This window comes from Mus caroli, unplaced genomic scaffold (assembly GCF_978045245.1).
Source record: "Mus caroli unplaced genomic scaffold, Mus_caroli_1 scaffold_18, whole genome shotgun sequence".
NCBI classification, from domain to species: Eukaryota; Metazoa; Chordata; class Mammalia; order Rodentia; family Muridae; genus Mus; species Mus caroli.
In genome coordinates this window covers 88,962,569-88,983,087 of record NW_028227273.1, presented here as the reverse complement: position 1 = coordinate 88,983,087, position 20,519 = coordinate 88,962,569, and the positions used below count along the sequence as shown (strand labels likewise).

Here is a 20,519-nt window from a genome sequence, read left to right as displayed (position 1 = left end):
GTCCATGTCTAGCTTGCTCATCTATAACCTGTGTGTGGAAACTTACACTTCTTTATCTAAACTTATGCATCAAAGCATTTTTATTTCAGATCAAATGGCGTAAATAAAAATTGCCATACCATTATTTTAAGAAAAAAGAGTTCTCTTCATCATCAAATGTCATCACCCAGTTCCGCAAATGTGCTAGGGAGTCCTGACTGGAAGTCCAAGGCTGCTGCGAGCAGTGGTTGTTCTCCAGAGCAGGGTGAGTGGTCTGTGGCATCCCCACCTCCTTCCTCTCATGCTGCTAATGGAGCATAGTCATGGGCTGCACCAAGAGTTTGCTGTCTTGGAATAGCCAGCAGGAAACGTTTTCTTTGGCTTTGTCTAATGTCAGAGATTTCACACCTGTATCCGTAGTGAATGCCACAGACATTTTGTATTGGAAGAAGAATGTGGTAGACGGTGTTAACTCCTCAAGTCCCAGTGACATAGGTCCATCTTAAATGGACCGTTCTGTCCCAGTACAAGTCAAGGCACACAGTCTGAGAATCAGACCTGAGCCCATAATGTTCTGCCCCTTGGAGCCTTCCTGTGTCATCTGGATGGGAGTCCCATTGGCCTTTGGTTCTGTGGTACTGAGAACCGTGGTACTTTAACACTTGAAGATGACTAGGTGCTCTTATGAAAGGAGGGAAGGAGTCTTTGGAGCCCTCTTCTTCTAAGGAAACCAATGTTAAGGCCTTTAGAATGTTACCAAGGAAGTCACTTATAAATTAGCGCTGACATCATGTGTGTCTGCTGTCCTGCATGCATGAATTGCCAAGTTGAGTACCAGTGCTGACTTTTTGTTGTGAAATGCTTTCCTTTCTATGATCAGAGCTTCTAAGCAGTTACCAAGTGGCCACAGCTATCCAGATCAACTGTGTATAAGATGAGAAAGAGCACCAAGCATGGGTGTGGTCAAGGGTGTGCTAGGGAGGTCAGAAATCTCGTAGGGAACATGAAAAACATCATAAAGGGGTGAGGTAGCAGCACAAGGCTCCACAGAAACTGTCACAGGGCAGCCTGGGGACATTTCACAGTGGTATGGTGCTGGTGATTGATGTACAGCGAGGGGACAGATCTCTGTTGGGGCAAGAGTGAACCCCAGCTATTCCACTGGCTTCTGCCCTGAGCCTGGATGCCAGGGAGAGAGCCCAGTGCTGGACTGTGGGTCTCAGCTCTTCCCTGCTGCAGAAAGTCAGGGCATCGGAAGCACTGGGTTGATAGAGCTGTAGAGAGGAAATTGCTTTACAGTATGACAGCTGTACACCGGCCCCAGTGGCTGCCCTAGTCCTTATCAGCCCTTTTCACAGAGCCACACTTATATGCATCACAAGTACTGCTCAGCTATTAAAAACAGTGAATTTATGAAATTCCTAGGCAAATGGATGGACCTGGAGGGCATCATCCTGAGTGAGGTAACCCAATCACAAAAGAACTCACATGATATGTACTCACTGATAAGTGGATATTAACCCAGAAACTTAGAATACCCAAGATACAATTTACAAAACACATGACACTCAAGAAGAACGAAGACCAAAGTGTGGACACTTCACCTCGTCTTAGAATTGGGAACAAAACACCCACGGAAGGAATTACAGAGACAAAGTTTGGAGCTGAGATGAAAGGATGGACCATCTAGAGACTGCCGCACCCAGAGATCCATCCCATAATCAGCCTCCAAACGTAGACACCATTGCATACGCCAGCAAGATTTTGCTGAAAGGACCCTGATATAGCTGTCTCTTGTGAGGCTATGCCAGTGCCTGGCAAACACAGAAGTGGATGCTCACAGCCAGCTATTGGATGGAACACAGGGCCCCCAATGGAGGAGCTAGAGAAAGTATCCAAGGAGCTAAAGGGGTTTGCAGCCCTATAGGTGGAACAACAATATGAACTAACCAGTACTCCCAGAGCTCATGTCTCTAGCTGCATATGTAGCAGAAGATGGCCTAGTTGGCCTTCACTGGGAAGAGAGGCCCCTTGGTCTTGCAAACTTTATATGCCTCAGTACAGGGGAACGCCAGGACCAAGAAGTGGGAGTGGGTGGGTAGGAGAGCAGGGTGGGGGGAGGGTATGGGGGAACTTTTGGGATAGCATTTGAAATGTAAATGAAGAAAACACCTAATAAAACTTGGAAAAAAAACCCCAGACTGTAGTTTGTACATCCCTTCCCCATGTCCCCACACCCCACTGTCTTGCTATGGTATGCTTGTGCATTGCTTTTGTGACTGTAAAGTAGTTAGGTTGGTTCCCGTTTTTCTTTGAACTTTTAGGTTGCAGGGTTTCAGGCACTTGGTGGTTCTTACTATATCTATCTATCTTATCTGTCTGTCTGTCTATCATCTATCCATCTATCATCTATCCGTCTATCATCTATCTATCCATCTATCTCTCCCTCTGTGTGTGCACACATGTGCGTGTGTGCGCGCGCGCGTGCTCGCCTGTCTCTGCATATACCTGGTAGAGCCTGTGTGAAGAACAGAGGATAACTCGCAGTAGTCTGTTGTCTCCTACTGTATGCATCCCAGGGATCCTGCTCAGGATGTTAGGCTTGGCAGCAGGAGCTTCACCCCCTGAGCCATCTTGCTAGCCCTGTTTATAGTTTTTTATACCTGTTTGTTCTAGTACTTGTTCATACTAGGTTTGATTATTTTTGTCAGCTTTTTAGGCAATGGGGTATTACTTAAGTCTTTTCGTAGTTAGCAGCAGCAGACTACAGTTCCCCAGTGACTGAAAAGCTCTTGTTTCATCCGAATGTGTAAATACATTGTAGATTGAGGTGTGAGGTTTCTCTGTTGGGGGTGTGGGGTTGCCAAACTTTTCTCCAGTTTGTGGTTTAAGAAATTGGACTAAGAAAATCATAACAAAACATTTGGTAAATTAGGTCCTTAATTTGACATTTAGGGTAAAATAAGCTTCCATAGGTATATCTTCACTGTAAATGCATGTGTAGGCATATTCACTGTAATACATGAGTAGGCATATTCACTGTAATACATGTGTAGGCATATTCACTGTAATACACGTGTAGGCATATTCACTGTAATACACGTGTAGGCATATTCACTGTAAATACACATGTAGGCATATTCACTGTAAATACACGTGTAGGCATATTCACTGTAATACATGTGTAGGCATGTTCACTGTCAATACATGTGTGGGCATGTTCACTGTCAATACATGTGTGGGCATGTTCACTGACAATACATGTGTGGGCATGTTCACTGTCAATACATGTGTGGGCATGTCCACTGTCAATACATGTGTGGGCATGTTCACTGTCAATACATGTGTGGGCATGTTCACTGTAATACATGTGTGGGCATGTTCACTGTAATACATGTGTGGGCATGTTCACTGTCAATACATGTGTGGGTATGTCCACTGTCAATACATGTGTAGGCATGTCCACTGTCAATACATGTGTAGACATGTCCACTGTCAATACATGTATGGGCATGTCCACTGTCAATACATGTGTGGGCATGTCCACTGTCAATACATGTGTGGGCATGTCCACTGTCAATACATGTGTGGGCATGTCCACTGTCAATACATGTGTGGGCATGTCCACTGTCAATACATGTGTGGGCATGTTCACTGTCAATACATGTGTGGGCATGTTCACTGTAATACATGTGTGGGCATGTCCACTGTCAATACATGTGTGGGCATGTCCACTGTCAATACATGTGTGGGCATGTCCACTGTCAATACATGTGTGGGCATGTCCACTGTCAATACATGTGTGGGCATGTCCACTGTCAATACATGTGTGGGCATGTTCACTGTCAATACATGTGTGGGCATGTTCACTGTAATACATGTGTGGGCATGTCCACTGTCAATACATGTGTGGGCATGTCCACTGTCAATACATGTGTGGGCATGTCCACTGTCAATACATGTGTGGGCATGTCCACTGTCAATACATGTGTAGGCATGTCCACTGTCAATACATGTATGGGCATGTCCACTGTCAATACATGTGTGGGCATGTCCACTGTCAATACATGTGTGGGCATGTCCACTGTCAATACATGTGTGGGCATGTCCACTGTCAATACATGTGTGGGCATGTCCACTGTCAATACATGTGTGGGCATGTTCACTGTCAATACATGTGTGGGCATGTTCACTGTCAATACATGTGTGGGCATGTCCACTGTCAATACATGTGTGGGCATGTCCACTGTCAATACATGTGTGGGCATGTCCACTGTCAATACATGTGTGGGCATGTCCACTGTCAATACATGTGTGGGCATGTCCACTGTCAATACATGTGTGGGCATGTCCACTGTCAATACATGTGTGGGCATGTCCACTGTCAATACATGTGTGGGCATGTCCACTGTCAATACATGTGTGGGCATGTCCACTGTCAATACATGTGTGGGCATGTTCACTGTCAATACATGTGTGGGCATGCTCACTGTCAATACATGTGTGGGCATGTCCACTGTCAATACATGTGTGGGCATGTTCACTGTCAATACATGTGTGGGCATGTTCACTGTCAATACATGTGTGGGCATGTTCACTGTCAATACATGTGTAGGCATGTTCACCGTAATACATGTGTAGGCATATTCACTGTAAATACATGTGTAGGCATATTCACCGTAAATACATTTGTAGGCGTTCTCTATAAATGCATGTGTAGGCATGTTCTGAGATGGTGACTCTGAGTTGACTGCCTGAATCACACTGGACATCTAGGAGCCTTTGCCTTCCGGCTTGGATAATTTACCCAGGAGGATTCCCAGGCTGGCTTTTGGAACCTATAAGAGCACAGCAGGTCTTTGTTCCTGTTGTGCTTAGGTGCATACCCAGGTCTGCTTTCAAACTGGATCACACTTCCTGTCCTCATGACCTACTCCCATGCATGGGGGACTGAGGCTGTTGGAAGACAAAACAGGCAACATCAAGTGCCTAAGTGGTATGTGTGAGTCTATGTATGGTGTGTGTGTGTGTGTGTGTGTGTGTGTCTTGGAGGGAGAGAAGGGGAAAGGAGGGTTATTGGTTAACAGAGGAATTTGAAAGTCTTAACAAGTAATAAATCCCAGTCTGCTTGTGGGCTAGTGGCCACAACCACTAGTTGCATCTCATACAGAAAGCATGTGTCTCATGGGATAAAATTCACATGTGGCGTTGTGGAATGTGCTTGGAGAGAAAGTCCACCAGAGCAAGCCACGCAGTGAGGTGCTTGAAGACCTTGGACCAGATGAGGCATGGTAGAGCATACATTTTATGTGTGAAAGGGAAATAGTCACATTCTAGAAGTATCCTACCTGAGGACTGGTGAAAGCAAGCAGCAGGATTTGAGGTTCTTCATGCACATGAGGATCAGCTTGGCCTTTGTCTTTCCTGGAACAGTCTTGGTTTTGAATGACATTTTGGTTTCTTTATAGAGCTAGCAGTGAAGAGCTAGGGCGAAGCTGGGTGACTTCATTACATGTTTTAGTGTTCAAATCAGCAGGTGCTCAGAGGGATGGATTTGGCTTGTTGATGAGTACCTGAGGTAAGGAGAGAAAGGAAGACTTAAACAATGTGCCTTCTCTGAGCAGGCCTAAGCTTTCCTACAGGAAGTCTCCCAAGTGAGCCAATGCCTTTGAGCTGGAGAGAATCTGCATCTCATGTTCTTGAGTTTTGTGAGTCTGGGCTTAAGCTGACAGTTTTGACTCGAGTGCAAATAAACTGCATTCTAACTAGGACCAAGTTGCTGAGACAGACACTACAGAACAGTTCTCTCCACTGCTGGGCGAGTGGCGCCTGTGCTGGCATCCCAGGCCCGCATTCTGCACTCTGCACATTTTACAATTTAAACTTTGTGCTTCCGTCACGGCAGTTTGGACTGGGCATTATGTTGACGGGAGGTGAGAGGCTCCTCCCGTGTTAGCACTGTCTGACCAGTGTGGGCACTGGGCTGCTGCAGAGCCCCGATGATGGGATGGGCCATCGTACTGGCTAATTTTGTGTCAACTTGACACAAGCTGGAGTTATCACAGAGAAAGGAGCTTCAGTTGAGGAAATGCCTCAATGAGATCCAACTGTAAGGCATTTTCTCAATTAGTGATCAAGGGGGAAAGGCCTCTTGTGGGTGGGGCCATCTCTGGGCTGGTAGTCTTGGTTCTATAAGAGAGCAGGCTGAGCAAGCCAGGGGAAGCAAGCCAGTAAAGAACATCCCTCCATGGCCTCTGCATCAGCTCCTGCTTCCTGACCTGCTTGACTTCCAGTCCTGACTTCCTTTAGTGATGAACAACAGTATGGAAGTGTAAGCCGAATAAACCCTTTCCTCCCCAACTTGCTTCTTGGTCATGATGTTTGTGCAGGAATAGAAACCCTGACTAAGACAGCCACCAACCTGATGGCAAACACACAGCCTCTCTGAGGGCCACCGTTCCTTTGGCTGGTTTTGAAATTACCAGTTCAACCATGGAAGAAAGTTGTGTTTTATCTTGGAAAGAATCTGGAGAAGAATTCACCCTGCTTTCATAAGCACACATTGTAATGTCAGTACTCGGGGGAGAGCTTAGTTCTAGATCTTGGTGTTGCCACAGACATGTGTCTGTGTGTTTGTCAGGACTGCAGAGGTTACCAAAGAGCCATGTGCTGATTGAGGAAAACCATATGCTGCCGTTCATTTCCAGTTATTTTAGGTGTAAGTTCTTGGGAGGTGAAAGTAATAGTTTAAATCCCCAATCTGTGGATATGCTGGGATATACCTGTCTCCCGATCTGTGGATATGCTGGGATATGTCTCCCAATCTGTGAATATGCTGGGATATACCTGTCTCCCGATCTGTGAATATGCTGGGATATACCTGTCTCCCAATCTGTGGATATGCTGGGATATACCTGTCTCCCGATCTGTGGATATGCTGGGATATACCTGTCTCCCAATCTGTGAATATGCTGGGATATACCTGTCTCCTGATCTGTGGATATGCTGGGATATACCCGTCTCCCGATCTGTGGATATGCTGGGATATACCCGTCTCCCGATCTGTGAATATGCTGGGATATACCTGTCTCCCGATCTGTGAATATGCTGGGATATACCCGTCTCCCGATCTGTGAATATGCTGGGATATACTTGTCTCCCGATCTGTGGATATGCTGGGATATACCCGTCTCCCGATCTGTGGATATGCTGGGATATACCCGTCTCCCGATCTGTGGATATGCTGGGATATACCCATCTTCCAATCATGTTCCACAGTTGGTTCATTGTTGAGGGGTGGGTGTCTCTGACTGAGGCCAGGTCCTACAGTGGCCTGCCACTAAGGCCGTGTGTCAACTGCCTGCATCCTGGCACAGGGACATGATGTCTTTCTCCTCACATTCATCATGGCTGCGCATCTCTGGGCCTCCAGTGCAGTGCAGTGCACACCCACTCTGCTAAAATCATCACAGGCAGGCACACGGCTGTCATCAGATCACTAAAATCAACACCAGGTGACCTGGAAGGAGAAATGGCCACCTGCAGTCCTGTGGAGGGAGGTGGGGGGAGGAGCAAATGGGAGCTCTCACAACTCCTTCAGCTGCCTGCTGCTCCCCTCTCCCTCTCCCTCTCCCCACCATTATGCCTCAGGGCTGACAGTGTGACTTTTTTTGCAGAGCTCAGCAGATACCTGACCAAGCCGAATGTTTGTGGGTCCAGGCTGCCCACCTTCTCATGTGGCCTGCTGGGCTCTGTCGGCTGTTTTGTTGTTCCATGAGGTCTCCACTTCTTCGATGACAGTATGCTCCCTGGAATTCTGAATGCAGTTTCCGATGCTCTGGTTTCTTTGTGGTCTGTTTTCCCCTTCTGCCTAAATGGTGTTGCTCTCTATTCTTTCCTCCATCATTCTCTCTGTTCCTCCCTCCCCCCCAACACACATACCTTTCAAACTATATTCACACTTCCCTTATACTCTTGATCCTCTGCCTCAGTCTCCTAGGGGCTGGAATGCTCTCCATGTGCCTTCTACCTGGATGAAGTTAATGGCTTTACTTGCCAATTCATCCCCTGTTTATTGAGCATTTACTTTGTGCCACTTTGACCTTTCATGTTACACCAGTGTTGGTTCCCAGTCTCGTCTCCACTGCATTTTCCTTAACCCCTGTCTTACCACCTGTTATTCATCACATTGCAGACTTCAAGTCTGTGTGTATATGCTTGGAGTCTGGCCTTGTGGCCTCTGTCACTGCTGCCCATTCAGAACCTCTGTTTTACCTGCCCAGTGTGGCAGCTGGCCCTGCTTTCAGCCACTTCCTGAGGGAGCAGTCCTGACAGGTGGCTCTGATGACAGCCTTCTATAATGGCACCCAGGGGTTATCAGAAGAGGCAGCCAGAGATGACCTGTCAGGCTTGCTCATGCTCGGGCTTCAGCCCTGTTCAGCAAACGCCAGCCTCAACATCCATGTCCTTAGGCACACCAGGTCATTTAGCTTCTGATGTTGGAGCTTTGTGCTGTCTCTCCCTCCCTGAGCCTGCACATCTTCCTGAGCGTCTGCATGTACTTACACTTGTGCTCTGGGATCCTGGCACACAGTAGGTGTCCACACTTGATTTGGGATCTGTTTGCGAAGGCTGGGGATCTGTGACCTTTGGTGCAGGGGAGTTTTCCTTCACAGTCCTGCTGCTTTGAGGAGCCCAGGCTGTGAAGGCCCTGCTTGAAGCTCTGCTCCTACCTCTCTTGGTCAAGCAGTCTCACTGATGGCCTTGGCCTGAGGCTCCAGGACTGATTCACCAGACCAAAAATAAAATCCAGAGTCTAGCTTTGAACTGCTGTGCTTGGTGTGATGTTTACTGGCTTGTGACTCGTAATCTGGGCCTTACTGCTGCACACTCGTTACCTTTGGAAAATTTTATCTAAAAACATTTTTCATTACTTCAGTGAATATCCAGGGCACGAAGGCTTCATTAAGACTTGTAAACTCAGGTCTAAAAGGTCACTTTTAGATGACAGAGTTCTGGGATACTTTGAATCAAAATCGTGTTTTCTGTGTTTTAGGATTTGTAGATACTTATGGAATAGATTTTTTCCTTATAGTGTTTATTCCAGATCTGAACTTAAATCCTATCTGAAAGTTAGTAAAAAAAAGTTTTTCCTTTAATATTCTGGGATAATATTAATATTTTGGAATTATGATCTTTTATCTCAAAATTTAGGTAGATGTGTTATATGTACATATTTAAACACAGAAGTTGTATTTGTTATAAGTGATAGCTAGTAAACTTGTTTCTTTGTTTATTTCTTCACAGGGCAGCCCGATGGACCCAATGGTGATGAAGAGACCTCAGTTGTATGGGATGGGTACTCACCCCCACTCCCAGCCGCAGCAGAGCAGCCCATACCCAGGAGGCTCCTACGGTCCCCCAGGTGCACAGCGGTATCCCCTTGGCATGCAGGGCCGGGCTCCAGGGGCCCTGGGAGGCTTGCAGTACCCGCAGCAGCAGGTCAGTGTCAGCTCTCTCTGTTCCAGGGCTTTGTTGAGAGCTTTTGTTTTTCCCTGTTGATTTCTACCTATTATTGGTATTGAGAGGATTTGGGAATGTTTCTGTGATACCCCCCCCTTTTCTTTTATATAGGTGGAAAGTAGAATAGACCATTTTATTTTTCTCTGTCCCTCCCTCCCTCCCTTCCTTTTTTCCTCCCCCTTTCTTTTTTTCCTTCTTGAAATTGTACTTGCACCAATGTGGGGAAAGCTCCTGCTTGGTAAGGCAGTGTTGTTCCTCCCAGTTCCAAGGGTGGCCCTCAGATGCTGACCTGTGGAAAGACTCCTTAAGGTGAATTTTTCCAGTCATTCAAAGTTGTGTTATTGTTGTTTGAGTTAATCTGGTTGTTAACCAGGATGGCCTCAGACTTAGTCTCCCAGAGGGGGCATTACAGGTATATGCCTCCAGCCTGGGTTAGAAGGGTTCCAGGAAGTTACTTTGCATTGACTGTGGTATGTTCTAGAGAAAGTTTCAGTATTTCATTTGTGACTTTGGTTAGTTGTCTTGGGTAAGAGAGGCCTTTCCTGCTCTTAAACAGAAGGCTCCATCCGTTCCTCCCCTCCAGAACCACGTGCTTTTACCCACATACACGACACCTGCTTGTATTAGCACAGCTCAGGGGCTTCCTGGTTCTTACAGTTTCCTTGTTAGATTGGTCAGCGGGGCATGGGTCCTGGGAAGGAGGGCATGGTTAGATCCAGACTCGCCAAGGTATTGAGAGGGAGCACCAGAAAGGCTACTTACACACTGCCCTAGTGGGCCTGGCCTCCCTGAGGGCCATGAGGCCAATGGGGGAGCGTTTGACTGCCTCCAGACCAGGTGGTCCTGTAATGCTGGTCCTAAAGCCGGCAGTCAGCAGCAGCCCTTCCTTCCCACAGGAAACTCTTCTCAGCTTTTACAGAAACTCTTCCTTGAGGAGACAAGTCTGATGAAGCTCTTGTCCTCTTAAAAGTCTGTTTAGTAGTCTGAGCTGTCTGCTGTAGTTGAGTGTTGTCAGTCCTCATCTTGCAGTCACAGGGGAGGATGGAATGAGGCCCTTAGGTCAGCCCTTCAGCCCGGATGGACGGATGGATCCGAGAGTGTTCTTAGTGCATTACTGGCGACCTCCCTCCACAGTGTCAAAGACAGCTCTGAGTGCAGGCTCACCCTGCTTCCTTTTACCCGGGTTTTCTGCCATGCTTTACTTTCTTCAGAGCTGAAGCAGCAGATTATGTGTGTGTGTAGCGGGGTGGGGTGGAATGTCCCCCAGCCCCCCAACCCCGACAGCTCTCAGCTGTTCCCCGAGCATGAACCTTGTATTGTTAGAGCCGCTCTCCTCTCTGTGAAGAGGAGAAGCCCCACGTGGCAGGGAGCTGAAGGCCTCCCCTTACGTACAGTCTATAGGATGGGGTGCAAAGCTCTGTCTGCTACGGAAGGAAAGAGGCAGAGAGGAGAGCAGTGGGCTGGTGCACCATGATTCTTGTGCCCGTGGCTCCAGCCTGTTTTCCCATGATTCCCTGATGTGAGGTTGTGGAGTCATTCTGAAAATGGAGAGCCCTTTCTCTCATCCCTAAGGAAGTCCAGGGCTTGTTAGTTTTAGACCGTGGCCTAGTTTGCCAAACTAGAGTGAGAGCCAAATATAGGAAGTTTGTGAAGAATGGCTAGCAAGGAAATTTTATATTATTTTCCTCCTCGAGTGTGTAAGGCGAAAAATAGATCTGCAGTAAAATATAATCTTAGTTTTCTTAGCTTCTTGGTTTTATGTAGTCCCATGATCCTTACACACTTATTTGAAAGGACAAGTTGCTGATTACCCATGAAGCTTTGCAGCAAATGGCTTCAGGGTGAGTTTTAAAAACATTAATAATTGTGAGTGTATGTATTTATTACATATATGTGTGTCACAGCATGTCTGTGGAACTTAAAGGATGGCGGTGGGAACTGTTTCTGACCTTCAAGCGTGTGGGTCCTGGGATTGGACTCACTTTGTTCGGCCTGTTGGCAAGCATTGTGGCCCACTGAACCATCTCTCTGCCCTCAGCACATTTGCAATTAAGATTTTAGCTCAGGTATTTACTGCTAACTAAAAAGAAATATCCAGCTGGGCATGGTGGTGCACACCTTTAGTCCCAGCACTCAGAAGGCAGAGGCAGGTGGATTTCTGAGTTCAAGGCCAGCCTGGTCTACAAAGTGAGTTCCAGGACAGGCAGGGCTACACAGAGAAACCCTGTCTCGAAAAACCAAAAAGATAAAAAAAAAAAGTCCAAGTCAGGTGCATAAATATTTCTGGTGATGAAAAGAACATGGTGAATGTTCTGGCTGCAGAAATCTCAAGCTTTCACGGGAAGTTAGTCAAAGCCAGGCCTGTAATTGGCTGTGTGTTAATCTTTCAGTCACTGCAAGACAGCCTTGTCTCATTTTGAAATTTCAAAGACTAAAAATAGGACTAAAACCAGTTTGGAATGAATTTCCTTTTGAGTGCTTGCTCACACTGTAAAGGAGACAGAGCATCATGTATTGATGTTTCTCCTCACCCGGGGGCACTGTGCACTGACCCCAGAGCCTCAGACGTAGGAGCAAGCACTCAACCACTGAGGCAAAGCCTCTCCCCAGTGCACACAGCAGTGAGAGCACAGATCTGCAGAATGGTTCGTATAGGTGGAGACAGAGTAACTAGTAAAGGTTTTGAGAAATAGTTACTAGACCACAGCACATACATACATATGCACACACTACATGTACACACACACATCTTTAGGCTGTGTGTACATGTGCACTTAGTTGCATGTGCCTATTTAAGAAAGGTTTTTAAACTGGCTTTAACCTCACAGGGTAGTCAAGAGTAGGTTTGAACTCCTGGTCCTCTTGCCTCTATCTCCAAAATGCTGGGATTAAAGGATGTGCTACCACACTGGGCTTTTGGTCTGGTTTTTTTTCCCCCTCCAAGATCTGGAAATTTTAAGTGTGTCTACAGCAAGGTGCAGACACTATGATTGGCTATTCATCTTGCCATCTTCTCTGAGGATTAATGTAACTGGCTGAGCATTGTAGTGGCATAGGTACAGCAGCTAAGGTTCTTACGAGGAATGATGGGCGGATGATAATTATGACACTGGGAGTTTACTGAGTGGACATCACCACCTAGGCATAGGCATAGCTTTGCTTTGGATGCCTTCCAAAGTGTTCTGTGTTTGGTTTGTGAACCTCTAATGAGCTGAATCCAGTTCATTTAGCATTGCTCATATATTTCTGCAGAGGATTGAAATGCAGGAATTCAACTTTGTAAATTGAGTTGCCCACTTACCAGCTGAGTGGTAAGTTGTCTTTGGCTCAGGGGTCACAGTTTGATTCCTGGCTGGCACTCTGCTCCTGTGATAGGAATTTGAAATGAGGATTCCCTTAGAACTATATAGTACTTGATTGGAATGTCACCCTGTTAGGTCAGCACTTAGCCTTTCTCTCTCAGTTAGGCGGAGCTGGCCACTGACTGTTTGACATTAGTATTAAAGCCATTGGTTCTTGTTTTGTGTGGTGGTCGTTTTATTTTTGAAATGTACCTGTGTCTGACTTACTGAAGCACGGTGTGGTAATTGTGTGCTGCTTAGGTTTCTACTGACTGGAACTAGATTTGTGGTCTTTGCTCGCTTGCTTCTCTCCCACATCATCAGACAGGTACATCCCTAAACAGATCAGCTTTGCACGCTCCCCTAAAAACTCGTCTATTTGATTTTTTATTGAGTTGAGGGGGAAATGAATTTTCTATGCTTCTGTGGAGAATGTTCTGCTTCCAGGCTTTTGGACCAGACCTGGAGGGTTAGCAAGCCGGTGATTTCATCCAGTACAGAGCCACCCAGAAGTGCAGCTTCAAGACTCGCTCGTGCGCGCTGACTGAGACCTGGAGGGTTAGCAAGCCGGTGATTTCATCCAGTACAGAGCCACCCAGAAATGCAGCTTCAAGACACGCTCGCGAGCGCTGACTGAGATTTTTAGGGTTTGCTTTTGTTTTTGTTTTTTTTTTTAATTTTTAATATTTTTATTACATATTTTCCTCAATTACATTTCCAATGCTATCCCAAAAGTCCCCCATAGCGCCCCCCACTTCCCTACCCACCCATTCCCATTCTTTTGGCCCTGGCATTCCCCTATATTGGGGCATATAAAGTTTGCAAGTCCAATGGGCCTCTCTTTCCAGTGATGGCCGACTAGGTCATCTTTCGATACATATGCAGCTAGAGACAAGAGCTCCGGGGTACTGGTTAGTACATCATGTTGTTCCAACAATAGGGTTGCAGATCCCTTTAGCTCCTTGGGTACTTTCTCTAGCTTCTCCATTGGGAGCCCTGTGATACATCCAATAGCTGACTGTGAGCATTCACTCCTGTGTTTGCTAGGCCCCGGCATTGTCTCACTTGTTTTTTTTTTTAACTTAAAGATCCTAGGGTGTTCTTTGCTGGATCAGGTGTGTGGATTAGCAAAGGTCCTAGTTCATTTTTTTGCAGATTCTGTGCTCATAAATGTATGTGGACTGTTGACAGCTCACTCTAAGAGATTTTAATATTATAAAATAAGTAACAGTGATAAAGAATAATGAGCATAGAAGCTGAGTTTTATTAGTGTGGGTAGATTTCAAATGCCTTCAGAGACTCCCCTCCCAGGTCTGGGATTCACGGGGTTATGTCTCAACTGTCTGTACCATGCTGCCTATCTGGGACCCCTGGTCCTTAGACAGCTGGGAGACAGGAAGAATAGGACATTTGAATGAAGTTTTTAGTTTAGCGGTTTTGTTTCTTTCTTTTGACACTATGTCTTGCCAAGTGGGCCAGACTGGCCTGGAACCCAGAGATCATCTCTTCCTGTCTTCTATGTACTGTGACTAAAGGCCTGTGCCCCCACACTCGGCATATGAGTATTTTTATGAGAAGAACCCACGTTTTTAGTTTTTAGAAAGTATCTGCATTGTGAAGACCTTTACAAGAAAGTGTGGGATATGATCATTGTGAAAGTGGCCACATTTAGTAGAAGTTAATAACTTTTGTTAAGGTGTTTTATCTGAACATAGCAATTTAAATGGAGATACAAACTGAATTAAAAATGGATTCTTCTGCAGATGACTTAAAATGAAGTGAACACTCTAGCCTGTGTCTGTTTGCCATCTCTCCTTCCTGGCCATATCTCCTCCACTGTATGTTTATTTCAGAGCAGAAGTGGTTTTTGTTGGTACCATCTTTGCAGCCAAAATGCACCTTCAAGTACACATTAGATAGTTCTAAAAAGGAAACAAACATTACAATTGCTTGGCAAAAAGCAACCTTTTCTTTGTGGTTATTAAGGCAGCTGAGTGGTTTCCAGGATCCTCACCTGAGTTGTTATATTTTTGGTATAGTCTAGAAAGGAATTCTTTGTATGTGCTTAAAAGTCATAATTTAGTAGAGTTTGCAGAGCTGTTGTGAAAGGTAGGCTTTGTGGAGGGAAGACTTGTTCAAACAACACTTCCAGATGTGTTCTTGTGAAACGCTTGTTTTAGGCTCTCTCCATTGGAAGTCTGAAAAGGTTCTGTGGTTTTGGTTGTGTCTAAAATGCTCAGCTGTCCTATTTTTGAGGGGTGTGACTGAGTGAAGGAGAAGACTTGACTTGGGACAGTGTTGAGGAATCGGTGCCTGTTATGACTTACACTTAGGATCTTAAGAAGTTTTGGTAGTTTCATATTTGCTTACAAAGATCCCCACATGTCTGTGTGCATGCATGCTCATGAACTGGCTTATAAAACATTTGTGTGACATTTTCCCATAATGTATTCTATATGCTAAACATAGTTTATGTACATACAGATACATATATGTAATCCCACAACTACAGAAGATGAAGGCAAGGGTCTTGGCCGTTACAGCTATAAACACTGTGGGGTTTATTGGCTATGTGGTTCATCGCATTTTATGTGGTTGTCCTATGTGCCCACTGACTGGAGCTAAGCAGCTTTGCTTTGCAGCTGAGATGCTGGGACCTTTTTTTCACTGTCTTTGTTGCCTCTGTTGCTCATGCAGTGAGCACAGAGGTATCTAAGTTTTATGAAAAGACTCATTTAGAGAGTGCATGTCAGCTTGCTTGAGGAGATAGCAGATGTCCCTAGTACGGATGCCACTGTGTCCTATAGATGCGGTTTCCTACTAAGGAAGTCTTTCTGAAGGAATTAAACTCCTGCAACTCTTGTTTCTTGTGTTGTAGTCAGATTGAAACACTTTTGAGACAGTGTGCCATTGTCACTCAATTTGAATTAGAAGAGCCTGCTGTGAGTTCCCTGTAGATTTTCAGATCTTTACTTTTTTCTAGAAGTAAGGTGGGATAAGCTTCCTCTTTGCTTGGTTTGGAAGCTACCTTGGCATTTGTTCTTCAGAGAGCGTTCACAGAATTCTAGATACGTGGCAGGTGTAATATCCTGCCTGCTCTCTGCTGCGGTTATTCTTTCTTGTATGATTTCTACTGTGTTTTATATAAATAAGGAGACCCTCAACTCAAGATCCCTGCTACATTTTCCTATTATAGTTTTATTTTTTTAATTATTTTTTTCTGACCAAAGTGCAAGCTTTGAAAAGTGACATTCTGATTTTTATTTCATACATATTGGTGTTTTGCCTGCACGTCTATCTTTGTGAGGGCGTCAGATCCTCCGCAACAGGGGGTACAGCAGTTGTGAGCTGCCATGTCAGTGCTGAGAATTGAGGCAGGATCCTCTGGAAGAGAAGCAGCGCTCTTAACCATGGAGCTGTCCATTCATCACCTATAGTTTTATTTTATTTTTCAAAGGTATAACTTATTTATTTTTGTATATGTGTACACTGTCACTGTCTTTAGACACACCAGAAGAGTTCATCAGATCTCATTATGGATGGTTGTGAGCCACCATGTGGTTGCTGGGAATTGAACTCAGGACCTCTGGAAGAGCAGTCAGTGCTCTTACCCGCTGAGCCATCTCTCCAGCCCTATAGTTTTATTTACGGTGTGTGTAAATCATCAGTGAGGATTTCAGGTAACACAGAATCACTTTAATACTTTTAATAAATCTCACTCACTTGCTGTCACCCCCAAACCCAGTAGGACATATTTATGTGAAATTATTAGCCACAGTTGACCTCAGTAAAATCAATCAACCGCATTCTTCCATTGTTTCCTGAAAACAGAAACAAAAACAAATAAAAACCAAACCCAAACCCCCAGAGGATTAACGGAAAGAGAAAGTAAGAATGGCATTAGGTTGGGTGGCTCTCCCGCTCTGCTGAGGTTGGCAGCTCTGAAACCAGTTTGGAGCCCTGATGGCTGCTGGGATGCCTGTGTTGTGCCATTTGGCCGCAGTAGCTCAGCCCTGTGGCTCTCAGAGCTCCTTCTGTGATGGTCTTGATAGCTGCATGTGAGAGTTCAAGCACTTCCAGGCTTGTTTGATTGACTAAGTCAGAATGTCACCCCACCCTAAAGGACTGAAATTGGCCAGAATCAGAGGCTGGGACAACACGGTCCTTGCCAATTAATTAACCTGCTTGTCATGATAGAAACCTCTAGACCCCACTGTGTTTATGTGCATAATTAAGGATGTTTGGCTACCATATTTCCTGGTGTGGCTTTTGCCTTTGAAGTACCAGTGAGCTGATATAACCTTTGGTTGCAGTATGAAATTTTAGTCTGCTCATTTAATAGTCTTAAATATCTTTGGGCTGATGGCTTGACAAATTGTGTTGATGTCATAGCTGCCCTCAACAGTGTTAAGAATTCTTTCTAAAACCAAAGGAGTGGTAGTAGATTGTTGGAATGAACACAGCGTGATCTTTTAATTTTTTTCACTTGTGAAGGTATTCTTGGGTAACTTGTTTTTTGAATACCTGTCATGTGTTAGATGGAAGGCATGCAGAGTCTCTTTCTGAGGATGTGGAAACCCGTCAGGCTAATATACTTTACTTAGAGTTGCAAAAGAAGCAAGAAGAGTCCCTTGGTTTCTCAGGCCTATCTTGTGAGCACCAAGGTAAATTGTTTAAATGAAGCAGGGTTATTCTGAGCTGTCGCTGCTGTTCTTCTTTAGCCCCCAAGAGCTCTGTGGCGAGAATCTTGTATTTTAAGATGGGTCTTATCTAAAGGTTAAAAAGAAGACATATTCTTTTTTTATAGTAAGAGCTAGTCTTAATGGCAGTTTGATTATTTCATGTGTAATAAATTACAGATATTTGCTCTTACAGTCTTGAAAAATAACCTTAAAAATTAACTTTGTGGTTGTGAGTAAAATTAAGAAAGTGCTTCTCTCCTCTCTGCCTTCCTCTCTGTGTATGTGTGTAACAGACAGAGGCAGAGGGGACAGAGATTGATAGCTATTGGGCGGGGACTGGAGAGAGAAGTTCCTGAGATGCCTTCCTGGTCAGGAGTCCTATAGAATCCAAGCTTTCTTGGGCCTTGAAAAGAACTAACTCTGTAGAGGTATTAGAAAGTTCTGGATGTTCTAGAGCTCAGATCTGTATGTAAGAATTGCATATACATATGTAACAGACATCTTTTACATACTTAAAGTAGTTCTGTACATAATGTGGGTTACTAGATAATTATATAAGAAAGTGGAAGCTACCCAGTTTCCCAGTTTCTATGGAGAAATGTGTAGTAAACAGACTGTAACACACAGAATTAGCCAAATTTATCTCTCTGTATTGGTATCGACTCCGAGAAGAAACATTAATTACTAAACCAATGAGCCAATTAGCTAGCCAACCATCCAGCCAATGAAACAACTAACTAACCAGATACGGAATTGTCCATCCATCCATCCATCCATCTGGCCAGTCAACCAGCCATCCTACCAACTGTTCATCCAAGCAGTTTACTAGCCAGCCAGCCAACCAACCAACCAACCAACCAACCAACCAACCAGCCAGCCAGCCAGCCAACCAGTCAGTCAGCCAGCCAGCCAGCAAGCCAGCCAACTAGACAATCAACTACCAGCCAGTCAGTCAACCAACCAATCAACTAGCCAACCAGTCGATCTGCCAGCCAGTGGAATTGACTCTTCAGGTTCGTCAAGGGCTATAATCCAGGTCAGCTTTCATAAAACAGCAAACATTCCAAACAAAGTCAGACTGGTAACAGAATGTGCAAATGTTGGAATTAAATTAAAAATCTGTCTTTGGTGAGGTAATTACATCTTGCTTCCTGGTGATTGCAAAACTAGCTTCCCTGGGCAGCTGTAATGCCTAGTTCCTAGAAGTCTGCGAGTATATGCGGAAGGTGTACTCCTGTCCAGATGTAGCACAGGAAGGACAGACAGGTGTCCAGAGAGCAGACCTTTATGCAGTGGCTTTTTGAAGATGGATAGTAAGGGTTGGACATTGCAGGATTGTGAGTTTTATCCTGATTCGTGGGGAGAAGGGTCAGAGTAAACCATTGTTGGCATGGGCTCTGTGCTCCTTTAAAAAGGGCAGCTAGAAAAATCCCTTCCTTCCTTCGGCTTTCAGATCATCTGAGTTTACTCTTGGGTATCGCAGTAGCCACCATACCCATCATAATGCCCCTCTGTGTTCTGACTTCATGGGGAGAAAAGGATTTATTTTCTCATCTTCTTAAGTGTTCTATTTGTCACAGGTCAGGGAGACAGATGGTGGGATTTTCTTCCCATGAACTGGCCAAATTTTGAGTAGTGGGAGAGAAAAGGAAAGAGAAGAATTTCCTCATAAAAATCTGCTGGATCGCTGAGGAGAGCTGACGCTTCCTTCCCTCAGGCTTGATGACGTCTTCCATATTGACTTCTTCAGTAACAAAGAGCAGGAACAATCCCGGTGACGTCATCGCTCTCAGGCTTCATGACATCAGATGCATCATGGCACACTTTGGAGAGTTCCAATACATAAGGGATGTTCTCCTACTGTGGACCTGCAAATAGGAGAGTAATGAAGCCTGGAGCAGGGTCGAAGAGGCAGGGGCTTCATCAGGAGTCCACTCTGAGGAAAATATCACCCATGCTGCTGAAAACCACCCTGATTTGAAAATCAGCAGCCTGCAGCATGGTTACTTTCAAATCAGAACTGTAATGAGGGAGACAGAATCAAGACATGGAATGTCTGCTGGCCTCAGGGTGCGTGGTGGGCTGTTCTGCTTGTGCAGACAGTTTCGTGGTTCTGTAGTGTTTAAAAAAAAATCCATTTTTCCTTTCCCAGCTCCAGCGCCTGGAGTGATGACTCCAGGACTAGTTAGTTATTAATTACAAGCCTCCCACAAGCTTTGGCTCATTCCCTGGCTAGCTCGTCACTTAGTTAACCTATTCAAACCAGGCTATGTCTACCACTTGGTTAGTTACCTCTCCTCAGTCTCTGCTCTCTTCTTTCTTCATGTCTTCCTCAGCATCTCCCTCAGTGTCTCCTGGAATCTCCCTTATTCTGTTCTGACTTTAGCTCCTTGCTAGTTTATGGCTGTCTCTTTGCAGCTCTTTTCAGGTAGCTCTGTCTCTGTCTCAAATCTCCCTGAGTTCGTTTACTTTCTGGTTTACTTCCTTCTCGGTCCATCTCCATGTTCTCTTGAATCTCTCTTTTATACTCGTTCCCAGAATCCTCTCTCTCCCTGCCAGTGTCCCACCTCCTATTCCCTGCCTCAGTTCATTGGCCTTTGGCTTTGTTATTGACAGGTGATGCTTATAAAAGATTCTATTACTGGAGGCTTTGTAAGAACACAGAATGGCTTTGAACAATTCCAAAGTTTCTTTCTTTCAAAATATTTATTTTATTATGTATTCCTGTGTGTGCACTTGAGTGTGTGTATAGAGGTCAGAAGGATGCCCGTAGAGAAAGGTGGATCCCTGGAGCTGCAGTCACAGGCCCTGCCCTGGTGAGCTGCCCACCATGGGTGATGGGAACTGAACTCTCCTGTCCTCTGGAACAGCAGCAGCCACTTTTAACCACTAGGCCATCTCTACTTTGGCAAAAGTTTCTAGTGTGAACGTTTCTCTTTTGTCATCACCTCCTGTGCTTGTCCTACTTAATGACAGCCTTGTCCATCGGTTACCC

At 45.2% G+C, this 20,519-nt stretch overlaps 1 protein-coding gene across 3 annotated transcripts in view; it reads left to right on the top strand.

Annotated features, from left to right (window-relative positions):
- Positions 1 to 20,519, top strand: part of Arid1b (AT-rich interaction domain 1B) — a 354,101-nt gene that overhangs the window by 39,250 nt on the left and 294,332 nt on the right. For all 3 annotated transcript variants that reach the window (XM_029471378.2, XM_021186013.3, XM_085832859.1), the window contains exon 2: positions 9,286 to 9,480. In XM_029471378.2, coding sequence (XP_029327238.2) covers positions 9,286 to 9,480 — 195 coding nt within the window. The remainder of the gene's footprint in view (positions 1 to 9,285; positions 9,481 to 20,519) is intronic.